We start from the raw sequence: 26,997 nt of genomic DNA, 5'->3' as shown, positions 1-26,997 counted from the left end.
AGGGTTCTGTTTCTGTATCTTGTAGTATGGCGATAGTTGCTGTGTTACGGAAAGGTTTTTTTCCCTTTCATCTTTTTTACGTTTAAGGAAACTGCTGTTTAATTAACCCCTGATATAAGACACTAAAGGAAAATTCCTACTGTTATCACTGAAGCCATGTTTTCCTCCAAGACTGGCCTTGACTTGACTGAATTTTTTTTTTTTTTTTTTGCTGTACGCGGGCCTCTCACTGCTGTGGCCTCTCCCGTTGCGGAGCACAGGCTCCGGACACACAGGCTCCGCGGCCATGGCTCGCGGGCCCAGCCGCTCCGCGGCATGTGGGATCTTCCGGGATCGGGGCACGAACCCGTGTCCCCTGCATCGGCAGGCGGACTCTCAACCACTGCGCCACCAGGGAAGCCCGACTTGACTGAATTTTATTTCTAATGTAAAATAGCTCTTTTCTTACGAAGATTCTAGATTGAACACCAGGTACCAATTTATTTATCAGCATTACACCAGGAATAAAAGGCGCTCCTCCAAACCATGGGGGAGAATTTCAGGGCTTTCAGGATTTTCAAAACATCTTCACAGCTCTTGTGAACATTTTTTGATTTGGGTGGACTGTGAGCCTCAGGGCCTGGAGCTTGAAGTCATCCACCGAGAACTCACACACAAGAGGGCCCTCAAGGTATGCATACCTTTCCTTAAGTCAAACTGCTTCTCCCTCTTAGATCTGGAACCCAGATCATTTTTTATCGGCAAAAATATAGACATTATCCTGTGGATAAAAGTTCACATTCTTTCAGTTCAGAGTAATGATTGTAAACTTGATCAAAGAACTCGGGAGGAGAATGGATGCATAGAGCAAGCAATCAGTGTTTTTTTTTTTCATTTAAGTTGATATTACAGTAGTACATCATTATACCGCATAGTAAGAGCATTGTTGTAAAGAATATTAAATAAGTGGCACTCAGCAAAACAAGACAATAAGGCAAGGCTAGGATGTGGAGTTTAGGATAGTTAATATTTCCTAAATTGAAGTTAGAGAAGTCCAGGAAATTGGTAATTCTTAGGATAGTCTTATAGGAATATGTGCCTTTAAGATTTTTTTTTTTTTTTTTTGCTGTATGTGGGCCTCTCACTGCCGTGGCCTCTCCCGTTGCGGAGCACAGGCTCCGGACGCACAGGCCCAGCGGCCATGGCTCACAGGCCCAGCCGCTCCGTGGCATGTGGGATCTTGCTGGACCGGGGAACGAACCCGTGTCCCCTGCATCGGCAGGCGGACTCCCAACCACTGCGCCACCAGGGAAGCCCTAAGATTTTTAAAAAAATTCTTTTCCATTATGTTTTATTACAGGATATTGAATATAGTTCCCTGTGCTATACAGACCTTGTTGTTCATCCATTCTATATATAATAGTTTGCATCTGCTAATTCCATCCCTCCCCCATACACCCTCCCCCTTGGCAACCACAAATCTGTTCTCTATGTCTGTGAGTCTGTTTCTACTTTGTGGATAAGTTCATTTATGTAATATTTTAGATTCCACATATAAGTGATATCTTATGGTATTTGGCTTTCTTTCTGACTTCCTTCACTTAGTATGATAATCTCTCGGTCCATCCATGTTGCTGCAAATGGCATTATTTCATTCTTTTTTATGGCTGAGTAGTATTCTATTGTATAAAGAAGTTTTATTACTATTATTTTCAATTTTATTTATTTATTTATTTTTGGTTTTGTTGGGTCTTCGTTGCTGCATGCTGGCTTTCTCTAGTTGCATTGAGCGGGGGCTACTCTTCGTTGCGGTGTGTGGGCTTCTCATTGTGGTGGCTTCTCTTGTTGCGGAGCATGGGCTCTAGGTGCGTGGGCTTCAGTAGCTGTGGCTCGCGGGCTCAGTAGTTGTGGCTCACAGGCTCTAGAGCGCAGGCTCAGTAGTTGTGGTGCACAGGCTTAGTTGCTCCGCAGCATGTGGGATCTTCCTGGACCAGGGCTCGAACGCATGTCCCATGCATTGGCAGGCGGATTCTTAACCACTGCGCCTCCAGGGAAGTTCCTATAAAGAAGTTTTTAACAAAGAATGAGAAAATATAAAGAACAACCAAACAGAATTGAAGAATACAATAACTGAAATGAAAAATACACTAGAAGGAGTCAATAGTAGACTAAATGAGGCAGAAGAACGGATCAGTGAGCTGGAAGACAGAGTAGTGGAAATCACTGCTGCTGAAGAGAAAAATGAAAAAAGACTGAAAATAAATGACGACAGTTTAAGAGACCTCTGGGACAACACCAAGTGTGCTAATGTTTGCATTATAGGGTTCCCAGGAGGAGAAGAGAGAGAGAAAGGGCCTGAGAAAACATATGAAGAGATAATAGCTGAAAAGGTCCCTAACCTGGGAAAGGAAACAGTCACCCAGGTCCAGAAGTGCAGAGAGTCCCATACAGGATTAACCCACAGAGGAACATACCAAGACACACTGTAACCAAAATGGCAAAAATTAAAGATAAAGAGAGAATATTAAAAGCAACAAATAACATACAAGGGAACTCCCATAAGGCTATCAGCTGATTTTTCAGCAGAAACTCTGCAGGCCAGAAGGGAGTGGCACAATACTTAAAAGTAATGAAGGAGAAAAACCTATCACTACTAAGCATACTCTACCCAGCAAGGTTCTCATTCAGATGTTTTTTTTTTCTTTTTTTCAGGATTTTATTTTATTTTCTCCAGGTCTTATTGAGATATAAACCCACAGCACTGGGTAAATGTAAGGCATACAGCATAATGATTTGACTTAAAATCATCATAAAGGGATTATCACAATAAGTTTAGTGGACATCCATCATCTCACATAGATACAAAATGAAAGAAAAAATGTTTTTCCTTGTGATGAGAACTCTTAGGATTTATTCTCTTAAGAACTTTCATATATAACATACGGCGTTAACTATATTTATCATTCTGAACTGATTCGGATTTGATGGAGAAATCAAAAGCTTTACAGACAAGCAAAAGCTAAAAGAATTCAGCACCATCACATCAAACCAGCTTTACAAAGAATGCTAAAGGAACTTCTCTAGGCGGAAAAGAAAAGCCCACAACCAGAAACAAGAAAATTACCGGAGGAAAAGTTTACATTCTTTCTTTGCTAGTAGAAAAAGGGGGGAATGCTCGCGTTACCTGGCAAATAGCAAAGAGCGATGCAAACACGAGCTGGTAACATTACTAATCATGGTAATCAAAACATAAAAGGGGGGCTTCCCTGGTGGCGCAGTGGTTGACAGTCCGCCTGTCGATGCAGGGGACACGGGTTCGTGCCCCGGTCCGGGAAGATCCCACCTGCCGCGGAGCAGATGGGCCCGTGAGCCATGGCCGTTGAGCCTGCGCATCCGGAGTCTCTGCTCCGCAACGGGAGAGGCCACGACAGTGAGAGGCCCGCGTACCGCAAAAAAACCCCCCCAACAACATAAAAGGGATTACAGCGCAAAGAAAGGACTGGTCATTACACTAATAGCGAGAGGTGGTGTGTGAAGGAGAAAGAGTTTTGCAAACTGAAGCGCTATACTGTAACTGTTGGGAGTGGGTGGGGGGTCATCAGGGAAGTGAAGCAGGTGAGCGTGATTAGGCTTCGATGGCCTCTTCTCGTCCTTAGCTTTCTTGAGCCGGGGCCATTATATTCGCCGATGCAGGTCTACTTCGCTGCCTTGGTCTAGTCAACTGAAACCAAGTCCCAAACTCACCTCTCCGGAGTGCCCGAAAGCCACAGACCTCCCATTTTCGGGAACAACTTCCAGCCCGCTGGCGCGGAGCTTAACGCTCCCGCCCTCACCCGAAGGACTACGTCCTGCGCAGGCGCATCTCCTCGTCCCCGTCCCCACGCCGCGTCATGCTCCCCCTGCGAGAGCAGAGGGAGGCTGTCCTCGCGCGTCGCGTATTTTGGTTGGCGACTGCGTCGCGCAGTCTGACGCGCAGATTGCGTCACTTCCGCCCCCTCCCGGGAGGTGGCGCTGGGCCGGTGGCAAGCCCCTGAAGGGAGCCGCAGTAGTACGACGGAAGATGGCGACGAGCGGCGGCGAAGAGGCGGCGGCTGCGGCGCCGGCGCCCGGGGCCCCGGCAACGGAGGCAGACACGACCCCGGGCTGGGAGGTGGCCGTGCGGCCCTTGCTATCCGCATCCTATTCCGCCTTCGAGATGAAGGAGTTGCCGCAGCTGGTGGCCTCAGTCATCGAGAGGTACCGGGCGGCGTCCCCGGTGGGGCGGGAGCCGGGAGGGGGAGGGGAAGTCGTGCCAGAGGATCTGGACCCGCTGCCCGGCTACCTCCTGAGGCTCTGGGACCGCGGCCCTGGCCCCGGCTTCGGGGCTCCCTGGCCCTGGGAGAGGAAGGATTGTCTCGTGTTGTTCCGCCAACCCGGGTAAATCCTGTGCCTCAATTTCCCTCACGAGCAAAACTTTTGAGGACGCCCTCTCGGGAGGGCGTGGCCAGGCTGGTTTCGGAGTAATTTTGAGATGCATCGACCTCGTAGGGGAATGTTCCCAGGGCTGCCCCCTGTGTTAAGGTCAAAGCGCTGATGAGTTTGCATTTCTCGTCCGCGCTCATCCCCCTAGCCTGGGCCGTAGCGGAGCCCGGGGTTTAAATTGGAGAGCTACCCCATAATTTAATAACGGTCTCCCTGGTGCTGTAATTACTTGGGGGCACGTGCTGTTTCTGTCACTGAAGCCACTAGTTATCATTGATGACTTTCTTTTCAGGTTGCACTTATGGTATATTGCTACCGTAATGGTCTTTGATTAAAAACATTTCAGTGTTATTCTGAGAGGTCATTTTCCCACTGAAACCGTATACTCGCCCTCTCTCTCAATGAAATATCTTTAGACTCTTACCAACGGGACTGTTTATTGGTTTGCTGTTACATGAATTTTTCTTTCTGAGATTCTTAGATTGTGAGAGTTGTGTACATACAAGGCCAGTGATATCACAGTGCCTGCCTTTTCCTGTCTTACCTTCCTCAGAGCAGTCTTTCATTAGTTTAATGGTAGACCTGCCTTTAAAGCTAGTCTCACTTTCATTTTTCTAGCCAAACCTGACTTCAGCAACTTTCTGCAATTGCTAACTGGGTCATTTTAGCTTCATGACCACAAGAGTATTCCTACATGTTATCCAGAAGGGTAGAAATTGCAGTTTATTACTCAAGGGAGACCCATGGTTTGACACATTGTCTATTATAGTGTTTATTGTTAGGTTTGTGATACTTTGGATGAGGTTTAAAAAAATAGAATAAAATAATGGTTTGGTTTGGTAAGTTCACAGTTAACTTTACAGATGGATTTTCCTATCTCGTTATTAAGCCAAGAAGGTTCGGAAGATGTAAACAAATATCAAAGATACTGCTCTCAAATTATGTAGTCTCTTTATAACTGTTTTAAACATTTGGATTAGTGATATTTTTCCCGAATTACACTTGTCGTGTTACTTAGAATGGTCAGTGTTCCACTTTTTAGAACATTTGCTTTTATGTTTTTATGGACATGAGCTGAGTAGGTAATAAAGTCATTTGTTGACACCCTGGCCCATACATCCAGTATTATGGGCCCACGCCTTTTAAACTGTAATAGTTAAGCAACTCCCTCCAACCTGTAGAAGGAACCAAAACCAAATATGTCAAGGTACGATTGAATTTTGCCAAATAAGTGATAGTGGCCCCTCTTGCACTCTGTATAGCTAAGATAATCAAGGGTTGCCTGCGTTTATAGACACTAATAAGACCTCTTTTCATGGTTTGGAAAAGAAATCCAAACTGATGGCTGTTTAGTAACACATATTTTTATTGGAAGGCAATATCCTTGAAGTGTCTGTTCTGGTTTTTGTGGCTCGGTCAACTTTGGAAAGCCTGTTATGTGTCCTCTTCAGGCTCTCTGAGAGCAATATGATCTGAAGGTTGTGCTTATTTCTGAGAGGTCATTTTCCCACCGAAACAGTTTTCTCTCTCTCTCCCTCCCTCCTTCCCTCCCTCCCTCTCTCAGTAAAATATTTTCAGACTCTTGCAAATGGGACTGTTTATTGGTTTGCTGTTACATGGTTCTGTAATTTCCAGAAGAAATATCTGGCTTACAAGTTCTTTACAGTTAGAACAACTAAACATATCAAGTGTTCAGTTTGGTGTAGAGCAGAGGTCAGCACATTTTTTCTGTAAAGGATCAGAGTAAATTTAACTTGCAGGCCATACGGCGTGTACACTAGTCATCTCCGCCATTGTATGGCGAAAGCAGCCATACACATTACATAAATAAATGGGTGTGGCTGTGTTCCAGAATCTTATTTATGGGCACAAATGTGAATTTCATATGATACTTACGTGTCACAAAATGTTCTTCTGATTTTTTTTTCCAGCCATAAAAACACATGTAAAAACCATTCCTAAATATGGGCTGTACAGAGGTAGGTGACTGGCTGGATTTGACCTGCAGGCCAACCACTGGTTTAGAGCACAAAAATTAATACCCTGCTATCACTATTCTGTTTCTCAAAAGTTTTATTTGCTTTTCCAAAAAAAAAAAAAAAAAGGTGTCAGAATTGTGGAATTATTTCTTGAACATCAAGTTATGGCTACTGAGTATAGAACCAGGTCAGAGCCAGCACTGTACAGATGCTGTGGCGTGCTTCGCTTTGCAGGTAATCAAAGGTTTAGGTGCCTAGGGTGCTACTTTACCTCTGTGGTTGCCGCTCCCAGACAGTCCCGTGTTTCTTTCTGTGGTTGCATGCCTTCCATGTTTTTCTTCCTTCCCTCCAGGGACCTTCTATTTTTCAGTTGCAGTCTGCTACTCTCTGCTTCCCTTTTTTCTTTTTTAACTTTTTTTTTTTGATGTCCTGGCTGCATCATGTCAGCTCTTACTTCCTATCCGGTGGCCTGCTCATCCATTGAATTCCTCCCTTTTTGACCTTTGGGGACGATGACACATGCCCTGAGAGACTCCTCCGCCATTCTACTTTCTGTCTGTATTCTTTCATACTACTTTCTGCTTCTATTTTTTCATACTTTTATAGTTGGAATTGACCTTTGAGTTTGAAGAAAAGGTAGAAGAAATAATTCCTAGATCCAGACCCTGTTTTTTTTTTTTTGGCCGCACCGCGAGGCTTGCAGGATCTTAGTTCCCCAACCAGGGATTGAACCCGGGCTCTTGGCAGAGTACTAACCACTGGACTGCCAGGGGGAGTTCCCTGGACCATGTTTGTTAAGTTTGACTTTGTAACCAAACTGAAACAAAGGAGAGATTAGCATGGATAAATTGGGAAGCATACTCTCAAAAGTGTCATTAGATTTTTTTTTTTTTTTTTTTTTTTTTGCTGTACGCGGGCGTCTCACTGTTGTGGCCTCTCCTGTTGCGGAGCACAGGCTCCAGACGCACAAGCTCAGCAGCCATGGCTCACGGGCCCAGCCGCTCCGCGGCACGTGGGATCTTCCCGGACCGGGGCTCGAACCCATGTCCCCTGCATCGGCAGGCGGACTCAACCACTGCGCCACCAGGGAAGCCCCTGTCATTAGATTTTTAAAGGAGAAAGATATCTGAGTTTACTTTAAGGGGACTTCATCTTCATTTCTGCTGCTTGTTGATAGCATGTCTTTTAGTAATAAAGATTGAAAATCTTTTAAACACCATTACTTTTCTAGACCAGAAATGAAGCTAGAACTAGCTTAATGGAGCACATGCCATATGTGGGCTTAAAGTGTAATTGCTGAATGTAGCCTTATATACTACCCAATACAGAATTCCTTTTTTTAAAAAAAAATATTTATTTATTTATTTGGTTGCGCCGGGTCTTAGTTGTGGCACGGCACACCGGATCTTTTTAGCTGCCACATGCAGGATCTAGTTCCCCAACCAGGGATCTAACCCGGGCCCCCTGCATTGGGAGCGCGGAGTCTTACCCACTGGACCACCAGGGAAGTCCCCAGAATTCCTTTCTTAACTCTGTGCAGGATAAGTTGGTGAGAATGGTTCTCATTGAATAATTTGACTGAGTCTTTGTAGATTAAAAAAAAAAACAGAAAAAAAGCCCTTTCCCCCTGACCCAGTCCTTCCTAGGCTGTCGTGCCTTTCTTAGTGATAAACCTCCTCGAGTCCCTGCCTCTCAGCTATTTGATAAAATTTAGGCTGAGAAGACCTACTCGGGAAGGCAGAAGCTGTTACAACATCCCTATTAGATAACGCACAGTCATTTTCTAAAAATCTCTTAAGGGAGAAAGGGGTGCAGTAGTGCCATCATCAGCCGAGTCCGTGATTGACCTACAGAAAGAAAGCCAGCCACCGGACGATCGGTGTATATAGTTAGTTGTGAGGTTAGGTAATGTTTCCATGTCTCAGTATTACATTCCCTGCAGGTTTGTGGAGAGTGTGAGGGGTGTATGTGAAAACTTTCAGTTCTTTGGTTAACATGTATTAAGGACTCTGTGACACACAGCAGATGGTCATTAAACATATTTTTAAAATGAATATCTCATTAATGTATTCGTTATGCTTGTTTCATGATTCTAAGTATCTTGAAACAAGCATAATAGATTCTGTACTTGGGAGTTTATGATTCTGATGAGGGGAAAGGGCTTTGTGGAGTTTCCACAGTTTACAACAAAGATATAAGTAGTAATCTAAGAGGGAGAAGGAAGGTGAATCCTTAGTCTTTTATTTTGCCCCATCAGATTTTTCACCTCTTCCTAGAAAAACCCAGATATTTCCAGACCCTGGCCAGTTCTTTTTTACTTACATGTCAAATTGGACTTCTCTGACCAAATTGGACTTCTGCTTAGCTGCTGTTTCCCTTTATGCTCTGCATTGCATTTATTTTGTATGGAATAAAACCACTTCAGATTCCTTGTCTTTTCAGCAGCGTTTGAGGCTCTGTGATACTTTTGTTGCAGAGTTTGTTAGGCGAAGCAGACGTTTGAGGAAAATAGCTTGACTGCCTAGAGGAGAGATATTTTTACCTTGAAATCTCCTTATTTTTCTTCCTGTCATATTTGCCTTCAATTTCTGCATTCTTCCCCTTCCTACCTAATGTCTTGCGCTTTCTTCCATTTCTTTGCCTCCTTTGGTGACTTGGTGTCTGTCAGGTTCTTGGGAAATGAGGGTGGGGTAAGGAATCGAGGCGGCACGTCTTCATCAGGGTACTCAAACACACTTGTTTCTTTAGAATCAAGAGATAACAACATTATCCTTTGGGCCACATGTCCACCTGCCTACTCTCCCCTTCAAGTCTCTTTTTTTTTTTTTAAAGAAGGCACTCCGATATATTTTCTTTTTCTTTTCTTTTTCTTTTTTTGGCCGCAACGTGCGGCATGCGGGATCCCAGTTCCCCGACCAGGGATCTCACCCTCGCCCCCTGCATTGGAAGGGTGGAGTCTTAACCACTGGACCGCCAGGGAAGTGCCCCACCTTTAAGTCTTTTTAACACTAATTTCCCTAGGTTTAGTCCTTACTTGTCCTAAGCAAATTGTAAGTTCAGCCTCAAGACTGCTCCATTTTTTCTATTGCCAATGTCCATCTTTCCCCAAAGTGCGTTCTTTGTTTTTGATTGGAATAAGGCAGTTGTGTATTTCTAGGGCAGGAAGTAGGGTTTGTTAAATCATAATAGGGCAGCATTGAACCAGGCAATTAAGTGTGTTTACTCCTATATTGTGGATATATTTTATTATCTGAATGGGAATGAAAGCAGCAGAATAAGTTTGTTCTTTGGATAGGCAGTTTTTCTCTTAGTTTTGGTAAACCTGTTCAGTTGAAAAACATGGGGGTAAGCAGCTCTGAAACTTTGAAATAAAGCAGAGAAGCTAAATACTTAGTAAAATGGATCAAATTACAGGGTGGGGAGACCTTAGAACAATGAATGCATAAGTGTGAGGATGGGAGTGAAGGAACAGCTATTCGTTGGAGGTGGAAGCAGGGGGTTGAGTTCTCTGCTGAATGTGATATGACTCTCACCTGTGTGATGGCCCCTGAAGCTTTGAGTGTTGCTTGATGTTCTAAGGTTTTTGTTTCCTTCTTTTTGTCCATCTGACAACTAGGGAGAAATGATCCTTGATGGGCAGGGAGGTTCTTGCACATCATAGGTGCTCCATAAATATTTTTTCTTGGTGAAGGAGATATTCCAAGATAAGGAACTGATCTTTGATAAACACCCGTTTAGCCTTGATAAATCTCCAAATAGCAAAGTGTTTGCAGTGCCAGACTCTTAAGTGTTGTTTGAGGTGATTCATCGCTCACGATGGCACCTTCCAAATGTTGAGCTTGTCTTTTTGGCTCCTGTGTTGATTTGGCGAGTGGGTGGAGTCCTGACTCTGTTCACGTTTCCCTTCCTAGGCTGATAGTTCTTGTTGGAGAATTAACTTACTGAGGAAACTATTTAGCCACATTGCTCTCCTCTTTCCATTTAATAAGACATTTTAGTGTTTTCTTTGCCTTCTTGTTCCGTGGGTTGCAATTAGCATCTGATTTGATAAAGAGAATGACATAAATGTATCCAGCTTTTAGACGTAGTTGGGCTCCAGATTTTCACTGAAGAGGCCATTTTCTCAGGTAAAGATAAGGGATGTGGTTAATAATCACTTTGTTGTGATCTAGCTGTATCCTGTGGGTGTGGGGAGGGGGATGGAGGACTTTGGTACCTAAAGAATTTTGGATTTTATCACCCATCAGATGATTTCTTCCCTTGAGTTGTTGATTCTTTTTAAGTTACTGCATTATGGACTGGACTTGTTTGGTCTTCAGAATGTGTTACTATAGTCTGTGTTCCCACTAACAGTATTTTGAGTGCCCTGCTTTACCCCTCCTTTGGCCAGCTCATGGCATTATTAGTTTTGTCTTTGCCAGTCAGTAATACAGGACAAGATGGTATCCTGTTGTGTTTTTACTTGTATTTCTTTAATTCTAAGTGAGTTTGAAAGTGTTTCCTGTTTATTAGCCTTTGCCACTTACTAAGCCTGATACCTTGAACAAGGTACTTAGTTTTAACTCTCTAAGCTTCACTTTTTCAACTTGGATATAAGGATGATAACAGTGCCTACCAAGTAGGATTGCTACAAGGATTAAGTCAGGTAATGCCTGTAAAGGGGTAGGATATCTGGCATATAGTAAGCACTAAGTAAATGTTGGCTGAATGATTTTCTTTGCAGTGAATCAGAAATCCTGCACCACGAGAAGCAGTACGAGCCCTTCTACTCATCTTTTGTTGCACTTTCCACACACTATATCACAACAGTTTGTAGCCTCAGTAAGTATTCTATTCCTGTCATTCCCTTTTAAGGGCTCATGAATAGGGAAATTGTGTGTCCTCTTGTTACGGTGTCTGAACAAGTTGTTAGTGAAGTCTGTATTTTAGTTGTAACCTGTTCACTCAGGAGTGGAGACAACTGTCAGTATGATAAGGCTCTGGAAGTTCCTTTACCGAGGCCAACCAAAAGGGATTTAAAAACTGTTTGGTTTGGACATCTATTTCACAACCATTAAGTTAACCTTCCTTGCCTTTTTAATCAAAAGCATTGTATTGATTTTACACATGTAGTTATTAGTGTGCTAATTTTGGGGGGCAGGGTGGGTGGGATTGGGGGGTTAGGTGGATACTGACCTGGGGTTAGCAGCCACTAACCAAGGCCCTATTCCTTATTTGGTTTTGGTGAGAAATTAGATTCTGCTTTTGTGTTCTCTGGTATGTGACTGGATTTCAACTTCAGTTCCCCATCTTTTAAACTTTTCTACCCCCAAATGTGACTAAGCCCTTACTTTCCACTATTTCTGAAATTTTGCATTTTCACTTTTTTTTTTCCAATCCTAACTCATATAGTTCTGAAGAATTTGAATTATTTTACTTAAATAGTTTGCTAAGCAAGCAAAGTGAAAGGAAGTTACAGGGTTGCTGAATAACCTTTCGGTGTCTAGTGCTGTTTATTATAGGCATTGGCTACCACTGTAAGAGTCACTTTTAGATTGGAGAAACTTTGAGTAGGAAGCCCGTTGCAAAAAGGGAAAGGAGAGGTAGTGTAGTCTACTGGGTAAGAGCATGAACTTTAGAGCCAGACTTCCTGGATTTAACTCCAGCTGCGTGACTTTGGTCAAGTCATTTAACCTGTCTATGGTTTAATTTCCTTATCTGTTAAAAAAAAAAAAAGAAGGGAAGGGGGGTAACAATATTATCTACCCCATAGAATTGGTTTAGGGATTAAGTGGGTTAATATATTTGAAGTGCTTGGTACTTACTGTGATGTATTTCCTATTATAATTATCTTAATTTCTAGTAAATGTAAGATAAATCGATCTAGAAGCAGTTGATGCTTATCAGTGCCAAAATGCCTTTGTTTGCCTGTAGAGTTGTTGGTTCTGAATAATTATTCTCGTAGAATGGTATTGGGAATGTTGGACATATGGAGCTCAATACTTATTTGGTTTATTGACTGTGAGGCTGAAGTGAGTTATAGCAGTCTGAAGTTAAGTCAAGTTTATTCCTTTCTCAGTTCCCCGGAACCAACTCCAGTCTGTGGCAGCAGCCTGTAAAGTCCTGATTGAGTTTTCTCTCCTGCGTCTGGAGAATCCAGATGAGGCTTGCGCTGTGTCCCAGGTAAGAGTGATGGGCCCATTTCTGACCCTTATTTTGTGGTAGGCTTGTGACTGACAAGTGGAATGATGGAGAAGGGATGGCATAGAGCAGGGCTTGGTAAACTTTTTCTGTAATAGGCCACACAGTAGATAATTTGCCGACCATCCAGTCCCTGTTGCAGCTGATCTCTGCCTTTTAAACTCTGCCTTTGTAGTGTGAAAGCAGCCGCAGACAATACGTAAGTGGATGCGCATAGCTGTGGTCCAGTCAACTTTATTTACAAAAATAGGCAGTGGGCTGAACTGGGGCTGTGGTTTACCAACCCCTGGTATGGAGGGCTGCAGAGGCTTTTTCAAGGATTGCGAAGATATGCCTATGGGGGCCAGGCAAGTGACATAACGTGAGTCACGTATGCTGGTTGAGAAGGGTGCGTGACCCAGCTGTGAGGGGGCCAATCACTGTTCGGCTCCAGCTGACTGTCGCCCTACAGGAATGGCAGCGGGGTTGCTCTGTCTTGTACATTATTGAGAGAGACAGGGAATCTGGCTTTGTATGTTCAATCTTCCGTGTCTTAAAAAGTTGGCCACAACTGCAAATGAAAACAACTACAACACCGAGAACAGTGCGACCAACCTGCAGGCAGAGAAGGTCTGAGGACCGTCAGGTTGTGATCTCTGCTTTCCTGTTTTTCCTCATTTGCAGTTCTGGGTATGAACCTAAACTTGGCCCTTTGCCAGCTAGAAGTCCCTAAACAATAGACTCCTCGAAAAGGCATATTTGAAATTTTTTTTTTTTTTTCCAGAAACACTTGATTCTCCTCATCAAGGGCCTGTGCACTGGCTGTAGCCGATTAGACAGAACTGAAATTATCACATTTACAGCAATGATGAAATCGGCCAAGCTGCCACAAACAGTGAAGACACTGTCAGATGGTGAGTGTTCCTTCACCAGACCTGGTTTCTTGGCCAGTCCTCTGGCCACGTATTTCCTCTTTTGCCTTCTAGTGGCACTCCCCTCATCCCTCTCTTGCTTTTATATTTTGTAGTGGAAGACCAGAAAGAGCTGGCTGCACCAGTAAGCCCAGAGCTGAAGCAGAAGGAGGTCCAGATGAATTTCTTGAACCAGCTGACGTCAGTTTTTAACCCTAGAACTGTAGCGTCATCACCCGTAGGTCCACAGACTCCGGTGAGTTACTTCAGCCAAATGGCCTCATCCTGTGGGGTTTGTTAAGATGATAATACTAGGAAAAATAGCTAACAAATGTATTTTACATTTGTGATATAAAATGATGTACCTGCCTTTGGTACAAAGCTGAAGAAGACAAACCAAAAATAAGTAACACCCCAATTCCTTCTGTTCACAGTTATTACTGTTTTGAGGACCATTCTTCCAACATTTCTCAATGCAAGTAGACAAAGAGCATGTACTCCTTTCTGTAAAAGGCATCACTCTATACTAGTTACAGAATACATATATTTTAAAGCTATATATTTTCCCCCTCCTCTTGGAAAAATGACTTGTATTTTCCCCAACGTTAGAGAGGAATTTCCCCCTCATTCACTGGGGGGTCTGAAGAGTATCTGTGGAGCAGCTGTTTACTTTGGATGGTTGGTTCTATTCTGAACTTGAGGACAGCAATCAACAGATGATAGTATCTTTTTTTTTTTTTTTGTAGTACGCGGGCCTCTCACTGTTGTGGCCTCTCCCACCGCGGAGCACAGGCTCCGGACGCGCAGGCTCAGCAGCCATGGCTCACGGGCCCAGCTGCTCAGCGGCATGTGGGATCCTCCTGGACCGGGGCACGAACCCGTGTCCCCTGCGTCGGCAGGCGGACTCTCAACCACTGCGCCACCAGGGAAGCACAGATGATAGTATCTTGATGGGCCTTTCACATCCTTTGTTTCTCTCCAGGCGGAAGGAGAAAATGATGAGCAGTCATCCACAGATCAAGCCTCTGCTATCAAAACCAAGAACGTGTTCATAGCTCAGAATGTGGCTAGTCTTCAGGAGCTTGGTAAGACTCTTAGTTGTCATCAGAAAGGTGGTTTCTCTGCTTTCAGAAATTCCTTAAGTGGAAGAAAATCAAGCAGCAGAGGCCCGTTTGTAAGGTTGAGCTTTTTCGTTAATTCAGGCGGCTCAGAGAAGCTACTGCGTGTGTGTTTAAACCTGCCCTATTTCCTACGCTACATCAATCGGTTTCAAGATGCAGTGTTGGCCAATTCCTTCTTCATCATGCCTGCAACAGTAGCAGATGCCACTGCTGTTCGTAATGGGTAAGGTGCCCCAGGGTGCATATGCTTTGCATTTTAATGCTGCTCTCAAAAAGAGAGAAACTGGTTAGTTTTTATGGCACGCCGACTTTCTTTAACTATCAGATTATAGAAGCAAGTGACTCAAAGAGACACTTTTGTTAATCTTCTCTTATATTCCAGTTTTCATTCACTGGTGATTGATGTAACCATGGCATTGGATACCCTTTCTCTACCTGTGTTGGAACCTCTCAATCCTTCTCGTCTGCAAGATGTGACAGTCCTCAGCCTAAGTTGTTTGTATGCAGGTGAGAAGTTGTTATATCTGATCTCATTTTCTCAACCAGGGACAGTTACACTTTCTGGAAACCATGAGATCCTTCTGAGTACTCTTTCCCCCTTTACTTAGGCCCTTCCCCCAAGGATCATCTAATATCTCATCTAGATGAAATGAGGTCTCAGTAGGAATCTTGTAAATTCGCTTATTGTTCAACTGCTGCCATTGTGTTATGTGGATATTTGATTTCATAGTGTGTGCACATGGTAAGTGTCTGCTGTTTGAAAGCAAAATTCCAAGTGCTTTTGGGATATTGAGATGAGCAGTATGTAATCCCTGCCCTCAAGGAGCCTATACTCGAGCAATGGAGGATAGATAGGACCACAGAGTGTAATATAAAACAGGAGATGATAAAGGCGATAAGAGAAGTATAGAATATTATGGGCACACAGAGAAGGGAGAATTGAGTCTTGCTGTGGGGGCAGATTTGAGGAAGGATTCATAGAACAGGTGGTATCTGTTTATATTGATAAATGCAACGACTGTTATTCTTCATGCTGCCGCAAAATCCCCTCCCTTCCTGTTGATTATGCTGCCTTGGAAGTGGGGCCTGACAGCTGGTGTTTACTCTCTTTTAAGTTATTGTTACAGTGGCTTTTTAACACAAATCACTGATCCTTGGTTTTAAATACCATAGTCCTGGTATGTCTTGGGAGACATAACAATTTCCGACATTTACTGGGTTCTGTGAGTGAGGATGTGAACAGTCTTGGAAACCTGACCTTGGGAGCACCAAGAAATTGCTGAGGTTAATCATCTCCCTACATTCTTTGAATGGCTTTATTATAAACATCTGTGTGTAAACAGGAATATAAAGATAAACGCACTTTCAATTGGGGAAGGCAGTATTCACAAAGGAGTTCTGTTGATGTATCTTGCAGGGCAGGTAGGATTTCAGTTTGGCTATCCCTAGGCAGAGGCAAAAGCAGGACCAAGAGTATCCTGGAATTTGGGGGAACGCGCGCGCGCGTGTGTGTGTGTGTGTGTGTGTGTGTGTGAGATTAGTGGGTGTTGGACAGCTGGAAAGAAAGTACAACCCAATCACAGAGGGCTTAGAAATGCAGTCTAAGTCATTTGGACCATATCCTGTAGACAGTAGAGACCATTAAAGATGTTGAAGTGTGCTATGATCTGAGCTATACTTTAGGAGCACATTGAAGCAGTAGTACCAGGCTGGAAGATCTGCTAGGAAGAATTTGTGGTCATTCGGGCAAGACGGGTGAAGAAGAGTCTGAGCGAGAGCAGCAGCAGTGGGAATGGAAAGCTAAGGCAGCGTGTGAGCAGGCACTCTCTCCAAGCCCGCTTCCAGTGTTTATTCCTAGTTCTCTATCTTTGATTTTTGCATTTTTAAATTTGCGGTTTATTAATTTCAATTTTCAGGGAATTTCTTGAATATCACATGGATCTCAGTGTACTTAGTTGATAAGGATCAAAGAGTCCTTAAAAATTCTTAGTTGTTAAGGGACTTCCCTGGCGGTCCAGTGGTTAGGACTTTGCACTCTCACTGCTGAGGGCGCCTGTTCAATCCCTGGTCGGGGAACTAGATGCCGCATAAAAATTCTTAGTTGTTTAAAGAGCCCAGATTTGGTTTGTTATTGAAATTTGGTCACTTGGGATTTGACTTAAAGAAAGGGATTTGGCCTTGATGTCTTTGAGAAATACTAAATGTGGGATTGTTTTTTTTCCATCATAAAAATTTTAAAAATATTTTAAAATTAATAATTTCATTTTTAAAGCGGTTTTAGGTTTGCAGGAAAATTGAGCAGATTGTACAGAGTTCCCATATACTCTCTCTCCGTTATATACAGTTTCCCTTATTATTAACAACTACATTAATAGGATACGTTTGCTGTAATTGATGAACTAATATTGATACATTATTATTAACTGAAGTCCATAGTTTATTACTTTAGGGTTCCTTTTTTGTGTTGTACAGTTCTGCGGGTTTTGACAAATGCATAACGTCATGTAACCATCATTGTGTCATACATAATGTTTTCACTGCCCTCCAGATTCCCTGTGTTCCACCTAGTGGTCCTTCTCCCCTACCCTTAGCGCCAGTCCCTAGAATCCACTGATCTTTTACTGTCTCCATAGGTATCTTTTCCAGAATGTCATAGTTAGAATCAACTATATAGTATGTAGCCTTTTCAGACTGGCTTCTTTTGCTTGCAGGGGGCGGGGGGTTTCAGGACCCCCCGTGGATACGAAAATCCACGGGTGCTCGAAGTCCCTTGTATAAAATGGTGTAGTACAGTCAGCCTCAGCATCTGCAGATTCGGCATCCACCGATTCCACTAGCTGCATCTCCAGATGCGGAACTGGGGATGTGGAGGGCCAGCTGCATGCATTTAAGGGTCCTCTATGTCTTTTTGTGGCTTGGTAGTTCATCTCTTTATTGATGAATAATATTCCTTGTATCGATATACTACAGCTTGTTCATTGATTCACCTATCAAAGGACATCTTGATTGCTTGCATTTGTTGGCAGTTATGACTAAAGCTACAATAAATATTTGTGTACAGGTTTTTGTGTGGATGGACGTTTTCAGCTCATTTGGGTAAATACCTAGGAGTGCGATTGTTGGATTGTATGGTAACACTGTGTTTAGTCTTGCCCTTACGGAATTTACTTTCAGTAATCAAATCATGGAATTGCTTGTAGGTGGGTTGTGTTTTTGTGTTTCAGTTTCTTGGAATGTGTGTATCTCTTCTTTTTCAGGTGTGAGTGTGGCAACTTGCATGGCCATCCTTCATGTGGGTAGTGCCCAGCAAGTGCGGACAGGGTCCACGAGCTCCAAAGAAGATGACTATGAGAGTGACGCAGCTACAATTGTCCAAAAATGTGTAAGCTACGCCTCTGGGGACATGGAACCTTGATTATTCAAATGAGGGAATACGGCCAGCTCCACTTTCTTTCTTTTTAGAGGGAAGGACGTGGAGTGCTCTCCATACCCCTTCCCCTTGGGTAGTAGGTCTAAGAGGTGGGCCTTTAGCTTGTTTATTTGGCAGATTGGTTGGCTCTGCAGCAAACACTGCAACTTTGTGGTGGCAATGGACTTTGTGAAAGATGAGTCATTCAATCAGCAAATATATATAAGGGCTTACTGTACTGTGTCAGTGTACTTTCAGTGGAGGCATACGATAGACACAAGACAGTTTCAGGTAGTGATAAGTGGATTGGATGAACAAATGTGATAGAAGGTGATCTGATGTGGTGCTGGGTGTGTTGCTTTAGATTGGGTGGAGGGGACGCCTCTGAGAAGGTGACACGTGAGCTGAATGAAAAGACAGAGTCAACATCTTAGGAAGGTCAAGGAAAGTGTGATGGAATTCTATCATTGGAAGTGGCTTGAGGATATTGATGTCTTCAAGCTAAATTGCTTTGGGTAGGATTTAGCATTTGTAATGAACTGTGTCACCTTGCTCAGATTTTTGTGTATGTTTGATATTGGACAGCTCGAAATCTACGAAATGATTGGACAAGCAATCAGTAATTCCCGCCGGGCTGGTGGTGAGGTAAGAAGTCTCTGCTATATTCCTGTCTTATATCTTGTCTGTAAGGTACATAGCCTGTAAGCTCTGTGTTTATATATATTTTTTGTGCCTTTTTCAATAGCACTATCAGAACTTCCAATTGCTGGGTGCCTGGTGTTTGTTAAACAGCCTTTTCCTCATATTGAACCTCAGTCCTACTGCCTTGGCTGATAAGGGGAAAGAGAAAGATCCGCTGGCTGCTCTCCGGGTCAGAGACATCCTTTCTCGTACAAAGGAGGGAGTGGGCTCTCCAAAGCTGGGGCCTGGAAAAGGGTATGTGTCCCCTTGACTGCCGCTCAGGTTTTGTTTTCCTGCAATTTTATATTGATGGGGAGCTAGTGTAACTCCTCTCATCTCCTCAGCAATAGAAAAATTTGCCTCCATCCAGTTTAATGTAACTACGAAGAGGATGATCATAGTTTACTATCTCTACATCATAGCTGTATGATTTTGGGTAAATCACTCATTCTCTCCGATCTTGTTTCCTTCTCTATAAGGGAGAAAACATCTGTGTAATACATATTTTAGGACTTATGTGAGGTTCAAATCAGAAAAAAAATGCTTCTATTTTGTAAAATGGGCTTGTTTGACTTGGAGTTGGTTACTCACTTATGTGTTTAACCTGTAAAGTGAGGATTCTGTCAGGTCCTCCTGGCTTGCTTCCTGAAACATTTACTACTGTTTTGATGAAGTCTGGACAGAAACCCTTGCTTGCCAGGAAAGAAGTTAGAGATGTGACTTCTGTGTTGTTCAAGGTTTTATTTTCTAAGCCTAGGCATTTCTGGATTTTATTTTATTTTTTTCAGTCCCTGCCATGTACCACTAGGCTCTATCCAGCCATTGAGGATAGAGCACTAATCAAAGCAATCTCCTTGCCTTTATAGAGTTTATTTTCTAACTGGAGCAACAGTGAACAGACATACTAGTAAGTTCATAATAGATTATCATATATGAGTGTTGTGAAGAAAAATAAGCCAGAACAAGGAGTTAGGGAGTGTCAGGGGCTAGTATTTTAGTTAGCACGGTCAGGAAAGGGCTCTGAGAACAGGGTGTAGAAGTGAAGTGACGGATGAGCCATGCAAATATTTGGGGTAGAATTGTTCAGGTTTTGAGGTGGAAGTATGACTGGCATTTTTAAGGCTCAGCAAGGTCAGTATGTCTAGAATAGAGAAATCGAGGAAGGATAGTGGTAGAAAATGCTGTCAGAGAGGTAGCCAGGGCCAGATCACCTAGGGCCAAGTGTAATCTGTAGGTGTTAGAGGGTTTGTGAGAGGGGAGTGGCGTGATCTGAATTATTAGTGACCAGAGAACCCAGCTGTTCTATGGAGAATACACTGCGGGATCGTAAGACAAGGAGGAGAGAGAACAGTTAGGAGGCTCCAGCCTTACTCCGCACAAGCGATGAGAGGACTCGGAGTGGGTGGTAGTAAAGGCAGGGAGAAAAGGTCACATAGGGATGTTTTGAAGGTGCAGCTGACAGGATTTGCGGGTGGCTTGGATGTTGTGTGAAAAATACGACATCAGAATTTTGTGGCATGAGTACCTGGGTTGTGTAATTTACTGAGATAGGGCACACCAGTTTATGAGTAGATTGGATGGCAGGAAGTCGAAGAAATGAATTTAATCTGGGCCATGCTGCTTTTGAGAGGACTGGCAAATCTTTCTGTGAGATGTTGAGTAGGCACTTGTGTATGTGAGTCTGGAGTTCAAGGAGGAAGTCGCATTCTGGACCTCATTCAGCAAATTATTCACTACTTTCTCTGTTCCAGGCTCTGTGTTCTGGAATGCTGTGATGAATAAAAAAAAATAGGCACCTTCCGAAGACACAAGAAGTTATTCATGCAAATACATGTCAGATTGTATCTAGAGAGTATTATAATAGGGGCTTTTGACCTGGTTAGAGAAATCAAGACAGGCTTCCCTGAGGAAGTGTTACTGAGCTGAAATCTGAAATAGACATTAGGATGGTAGGAAGTAGACACTAAGCAAAACAGGGAGGTAATCATGTTCCAGGGAGAACAGTAGTTTGTGATTTTTGAGCATCTGCATGCTTGGTATTGTAAAGGGAAATGGGAGAATGCCAAAAGATATATCCTTAGAAGTAGCAGAAACATTTGAAAAATGGCTGTAGTGTCTTGAGACTTAAAAGAATGCAAATACATTGTGTAGGTTGCAAACCATAAGAAAGGAAAAAAATTGCCCGAAATTCTACCACCCAAATTGGTAAACGTTCTGCCAGACATTTTTCTGTGCTCATATGTTAAACGTACATGTTTATGAAAATAGGATCACTGTTACAAAATATCGTAGACATGTTTACAGTCTACGATACGATTATAGATACGATTATAGATTCTGTGTTTTTAGTGACTGATGGTATTCTACTGTATAAATACACCATAGTTAACTAATTAACTTATTGGACACTTATTTAGTGTGCTCCAAATTTCTTGTTTTGATAAACTGTGCTTTGATAAACCTTCTAAAACATAAATCTTTGTGACCTTGTTCAGTTATCCCCTTGGGGTAAATTTCTAGAAGTATAATTGTTAGGACAAAGGGTATACTTACTTAAAAATTTGAAATGTTTTGCTAAACTGCTCTGATATACATTCCTAGCTGTTGTGTGTGCGAATGCCTCTTCCTCAGGTCCTGTTTGACAGTGGGAGTCATTAATCTTCATGTTTGCTAATCTTAGAGGAGAAAGATATTACTGTATTGCTCTTATTTGTATTTCGTTGGTTACTAGTGTGATTGTGATCATTTTCACACAGTCTGTGTCCTTTGCCCCAGTTTTCTCTTTGATATTTGTCCTTTCTTCTTATTGATTTACATGAACTTATTGTATATTAGATATACTAACCCTTTGTCGTGTGGTCGTTTGGACAGAAAGAGAAAGTTTTACTCAGATTTAATGTAAACCTTTGTTTTTATTCTCTTTGGTTTGTGTCCAGATATTTTGTAAAAGTTGCTGATTTTGAACCTTTTCTTCTCAAAAGAATGACTTTTAAAAAATTCAACCAACATTTAAATATTAGTGTCTTCACATGACCCAATAGCTTTTTTTTTTTTTTTTAAATTTTTTTTTTTTAACCCCACATTTGTTTATTTATTTATTTTTGGCTGTGTTGGGTCTTCGTTTCTGTGCGAGGGCTTTCTCTAGTTGTGGCAAGCGGGGGCCACTCTTCATTGCGGTGCGCGGGCCTCTCACCGTCGCGGCCTCTCTTGTTGCGGAGCACAGGCTCCAGACGCGCAGGCTCAGTAGTTGTGGCTCACGGGCCCAGCCGCTCCGCGGCATGTGGGATCCTCCCAGACCAGGGCTCGAACCCATGTCCCCCGCATTAGCAGGCAGACTCTCAACCACCGCGCCACCAGGGAAGCCCCACATGACCCAATAGCTTTGAATCGATAGTTTAAATTCCAAAATTTCATGGATTTGGAAGAATTTCTTCTAGTCCTGAAGTTCTTAACCTGAAGCCTGTGGATCCTTAGGCAGTGTGTAGATGGGCTTCAGGGAGGTTGTGAGCTTCTGAAATTATATGCAAATTTTATGTTTTTGCAATTTTTTTTTTCCCCCTGGGGAAAGGTCCATAGATTCTGAAGTGGGTGTAGGACCTCAAAATGGCAAGATCCGTGGTTTCCGAGATTGTAACTTGTTGTGAGTTGTTAACGTTTGTGTTTCCTTTTTGCTTTGTGTAGGCATCAGGGATTTGGGGTGCTCTCAGTAATATTGGCAAACCATGCCGTCAAGCTGTTGACGTCTCTCTTTCAAGACCTGCAAGTGGAGGCTCTGCACAAGGTGAGGGCTTGTCCTCAGAACCAGCATATTGACCATTGGCTCCCTTTCTGGCTAAGCTCGCTTGAGCCATCAGATCAGGTGGTTATTTCCTGCCGAGTCCTGACATTAACTCTCTTTTCATGTCGTTACCTTCAGGGTTGGGAGGCAGATGGTCCCCCTGCTGTCCTGAGCATTATGGCCCAGAGTACCTCCATACAGAGGATTCAACGGCTGATAGACTCTGTCCCACTGACAAACCTGCTGTTGACATTACTCTCAACTTCCTACAGAAAGGTGGGTGGGGTCATGCCATTGATAATTTGGAAGATCTTCTTATATAACCTCCTCAAAATGAATGAGACTGACTGTATGCCATGATCTTTATAAAGCCATAATTTGTGGTAATGGTTTTGAAGATGAGAAAAACTCTTAAATGGTTTCAAACATTTGAATTAGTTATTGATTATCAGCACTGTGGTCCATATGGCTACTTGGTGATTTGTGACAATTGGCATGCTGAAGCAAAAACATGGAGGACACTATGGAAACATTCCTTTTTCAGTTCTTGTCCAAATCTCTGGTTTTGGAGTGCTTCTATAGGATAAGGCCATGAGAGTCCTGGAGGGAGCTATTAGGAGAAATACTTCTTGGACTTAGAGAAAAGAAGACATGGAGAAAACTTTTCACGTGGCAAATGGGACGAGGTAGGATGGCTCCATTTTTGTGATCATCAATTACAGAAACCTCGCTATTTTCCTAGGCATGTGTCCTGCAGCGTCAGAGGAAGGGCTCCATGAGCAGTGATGCCAGTGCCTCTACTGACTCAAACACCTACTATGAGGATGATTTCAGCAGCACGGAGGAGGACAGCAGCCAAGGTAGACGCCCCTCTTCGCTCTCTCCCAGGGGATAAGCTAGAGTGCAGCAGGAAGTGTCCCTAGGGGCTTCCTGTAGCTTCCTAGCCACTGTTTGCTTTCACCCACCCGGCATGGATCTTGACGGCATGTGCACTTAAAGGCGACGTGTTATTCAAGAGTAAGCGGAGCTGTTGAAGATGAGTGATTAAAACTGCCGTCAGCAAAGCCCAGATTGCTTTTTGTTCCTTTCCCCCCGCAATCAGAATACATCTCAGTTGTTCATACTTCTTTTTGTGCTGACTCATTTTGGGAACTCTGCTCTGAGCTTTCCCAGTGAAACTCAAAATGAAGGCTGTATGTGAGGTGTTGGGTTTGGCTGACGTCATAGACATGTGGCTTGGGGAAGCATAGGGAAAGAAATGCCAGACTGCTGTGGTGAACAACAGGGCAACACTAACATTCCCTCCTGCCTTGGTTTGGAGAGGGATTGAATAAGATAAGTATCTCAGATTCTTTCTAACCAGGTTTGTGGGAGCAATGTACAGAATTGCCAGAGGTACGATTCTTATCTGGGGACTTACAGTTGGTAGACAAGTAAAACTCTGCTACTGAGCATGTTTGGCTTGCTGGTGAAGTAAAACGAGGTGGTTTCTCTTCCTCCACTGGGTTCCTTTAAAAAAAATACTGGTTTTATTGAGGTATAATTTACATACAATAAAATACTCCGATTTTGCATATACGTTTAGATGAGTTTTGACAAGTTTATGCAGCAGTGTAACTACCACCATGATCTACAAACCTTGTGTTCCTTTTGACTCAGGCACTTTTACAAAGCAGATGTACTAAAAATTTTTAAAAAACGTGTTATTTTTGTTGCATTTCTCTTTCCCTGTTAGATGATGACAGTGAGCCTATTCTGGGGCAGTGGTTTGAAGAGACCATCTCCCCCAGTAAAGAGAAAGTGGCACCTCCGCCTCCTCCCCCACCCCCTCCGCTGGAGAGCTCACCTCGAGTTAAAAGCCCCAGTAAGCAGGCCTCTGGTGAGAAGGGCAACATTTTGGCTAGTCGCAAAGATCCCGAGTTGGTAAGAGTGGATTTCTGAGGTTAAGGGGGAGGGAGAAATGGGGAGAAGGGGTGTGAAAAGCAGATCATTTGAACAAAAACATTTTGTAGGTTGGATAACTAATGTTTAAAGATATTTTTACTTAGGACATAAATGTATTGGTTATATTTGATTAAGTAACTCTTATACTCTCGGTGTTGTTTCTCTCACTGAGGGTTAGTAACGTAGCCTTTGGAGTTAGATACCACTTACTGGCTTTATGACTTTGGGCAGGAAACTGAATTTCTCCAAGCCTCAGTTTTGTCTCCTGTTGTATGGGAGTGATTGTACCTCTTCTAAGAGTGTTGTGAAGAATTAAGGAGCCCTTAGCCTAGGTCTGGTACCTCGTAAGTGACTGCTAACTATTTGTTCAACCGGTATTTATTAATGATGTACTGCGTGTCAGCAGCCCCTCTTCTGAAGCTCTATCAGTAAACAAGTCATATACAGTCTTTGCTTTCATACAGCTTGGTCTAGTCAAGGACGTGGATGGAAATTTAATTTTAATAGAGAAGTAAAGAACTGGGAATTCCAAGCATGTATAATGACAATATAGGCTTCAGAATTGAATATATCAATAATATCTTAGAGCTGGACCAATACAGGACCTTAGAAGAATGAAATACATGAGTTAATCTCTTTGGAAAGCCTGTCATGAAATATTTCCTGAAGTCTGTTGTATTAAATTGGCATACCCTTTTCTGTAACTGGTAGAATCACATGGGAAAGACTATTGTAACTTAGTCCCACTGTAGGTGATTTAAAATCTGATTTTTTAATTCATTGTGTTTATTGCAAGAGACCTATGGGCATATTTTATTTTCTATTTGTATTCAGGATTTGTAGGAGCTCTAGGCTTATGAACCTGCAATGAGCTTTTTTGTGTTCTTTTTAGTTCTTAGGTCTGGCTTCCAACATTTTGAACTTCATCACCTCTTCCATGCTGAACTCTCGGAATAATTTTATCCGAAACTATCTGAGTGTATCTCTTTCAGAGCACCATATGGCCACCCTGGCCAGTATCATTAAGGAGGTGGACAAAGATGGACTCAAGGGTCAGTAGACAGGATATGTGCCTGGTGGATTTTTTCCTAGTGGTGTTTGACTGTTGGCAGCATGGTGCGATGCATCAGTTAGATGCTTGAATAATTGGTTTTCCCATTTGTCTTCAAGGTGCATCAGATGAAGAGTTTGCTGCCGCTCTCTATCACTTCAACCACTCTTTGGTAACTTCTGACCTTCAGTCACCTAACCTGCAGGTTTGTGTGCACTACAACTGTGTAGGCCAAGAACTCTCTACATCTGTACTCAGTAGGCTGCACTTGTTTCTATTGCTAAGGAAAAGTTTATCATGGGATCCCCTCCCTGGAAAGAGTGTTGAGAGACTATCCTAGTATGTCCCTCTGCCTTAATTAGGATCATTTCAAGAAATGTGTCCTTTATCCCTAAGTCACTTAGTAAGCTTAAAGAAAAGGGAAAACAACAAAAACAACTCCTGATGACTATCCTAGTAGAAAAGTAAATAGACAACAGAGCATTTTATAAAAAAAAAAAAAAAAGAATGGCCAGCAAACATAGGAAATGTTCAACATCATTAGTAATCTAAGAAATATAAATTAAAACGCGTATCTTAAAGGATCAATCAAATTACAGGAGATGGATGCTCTCATATACGCTCTTACTTGCAAACCCACCACCAAAATAAAGTCTAGGATCTTGATTGTGGTTGTCTAAACCTTGTGGCTTGCTTTCCTCACTGAAGTAGTGGATATCTGGAATCCTAAATCCCTCATTTCATTAGTTTCATATATGTATTTGTTTTTGCATTTAAGGAATACTTTAAAATTTAAAATTATTTGACTGTTTTTAGCAATAACATCATGTTCTGTGTAATTTTTTTCACTTAATATCGTTTAGTACTTTATTGCCAGAATTCATCTGTACTGTTGCATATATCGTAGTTTTTGTTTTGACTGCTATATGATATTCCATCGTGTTTGTGACTATACCAATTTATTCATCTCCCTCTGCTCCTGCTGATGGACATTTGGTTTGTGTCAGTCAGGTTTTATTGCTATGATCTTTCTTGTACGTGTCCCCTGTATGTACCCTGTTACAAGCGAGTCTCTTGGGAATATAGGTTGGAGTAGAATAGACAGGTTGTGGAGTATGTGACCTTAAGCAGATAATGCCAAACTGCTCTCTGTAGTAGCTGCACCATGTTTTACTCTCACCAGTAGTGCGTCAGGGATACTTGGATTCATATTCTCTCCCAACATTTGATGATGTCATAGTCTGATAATAACATGGTCAGAGTTAGTGGTTCTCAATCTTTAGTGTATATAAGGATTCCTGGGGAATTTGTTAAAACTGCGGATTCCTAGGTACTGTGACCACTCACCCTCCCGCTCCCCCCCATCAACCCCAGTAGAATTTAATTTGGTAAATCTCCAATAATTTGCCCTAAGATTGTTTTGAAAATTTTTTTGTTACTCTTAGGATTATTTCAGTGGATTCTCAGAATCAAAACACAATTCAAGGGCTTGCACTTGCCGCCAAAGGGACAAAATCCAGGAAG

At 42.7% G+C, this 26,997-nt stretch overlaps 1 protein-coding gene across 5 annotated transcripts in view; it reads left to right on the top strand.

The window, feature by feature from the left end:
* The first annotated feature begins 3,983 nt into the window (after positions 1 to 3,983).
* Positions 3,984 to 26,997, top strand: part of UBR4 (ubiquitin protein ligase E3 component n-recognin 4) — a 129,802-nt gene continuing 106,788 nt past the window's right edge. For all 5 annotated transcript variants that reach the window (XM_082612626.1, XM_082612624.1, XM_082612627.1 and 2 more), the window contains exons 1-17: positions 3,984 to 4,215; positions 11,143 to 11,240; positions 12,478 to 12,581; positions 13,363 to 13,492; positions 13,606 to 13,745; positions 14,472 to 14,574; positions 14,692 to 14,833; positions 14,993 to 15,117; positions 17,868 to 17,992; positions 18,605 to 18,664; positions 18,765 to 18,955; positions 22,382 to 22,481; positions 22,617 to 22,754; positions 23,221 to 23,338; positions 24,214 to 24,401; positions 25,315 to 25,474; positions 25,593 to 25,678. In XM_082612626.1, the coding sequence (XP_082468752.1) occupies positions 4,040 to 4,215; positions 11,143 to 11,240; positions 12,478 to 12,581; positions 13,363 to 13,492; positions 13,606 to 13,745; positions 14,472 to 14,574; positions 14,692 to 14,833; positions 14,993 to 15,117; positions 17,868 to 17,992; positions 18,605 to 18,664; positions 18,765 to 18,955; positions 22,382 to 22,481; positions 22,617 to 22,754; positions 23,221 to 23,338; positions 24,214 to 24,401; positions 25,315 to 25,474; positions 25,593 to 25,678 (2,184 nt within the window). In that variant the 5' untranslated portion in view covers positions 3,984 to 4,039. The remainder of the gene's footprint in view (positions 4,216 to 11,142; positions 11,241 to 12,477; positions 12,582 to 13,362; positions 13,493 to 13,605; positions 13,746 to 14,471; positions 14,575 to 14,691; positions 14,834 to 14,992; positions 15,118 to 17,867; positions 17,993 to 18,604; positions 18,665 to 18,764; positions 18,956 to 22,381; positions 22,482 to 22,616; positions 22,755 to 23,220; positions 23,339 to 24,213; positions 24,402 to 25,314; positions 25,475 to 25,592; positions 25,679 to 26,997) is intronic.

This window comes from Mesoplodon mirus (genome assembly GCF_964341445.2).
Source record: "Mesoplodon mirus genome assembly, chromosome: 3".
NCBI lineage: Eukaryota > Metazoa > Chordata > Mammalia > Artiodactyla > Ziphiidae > Mesoplodon > Mesoplodon mirus.
The sequence above is the reverse complement of the archived record's forward strand: the minus strand, read 5'-3'. Positions and strand labels throughout refer to the sequence as shown.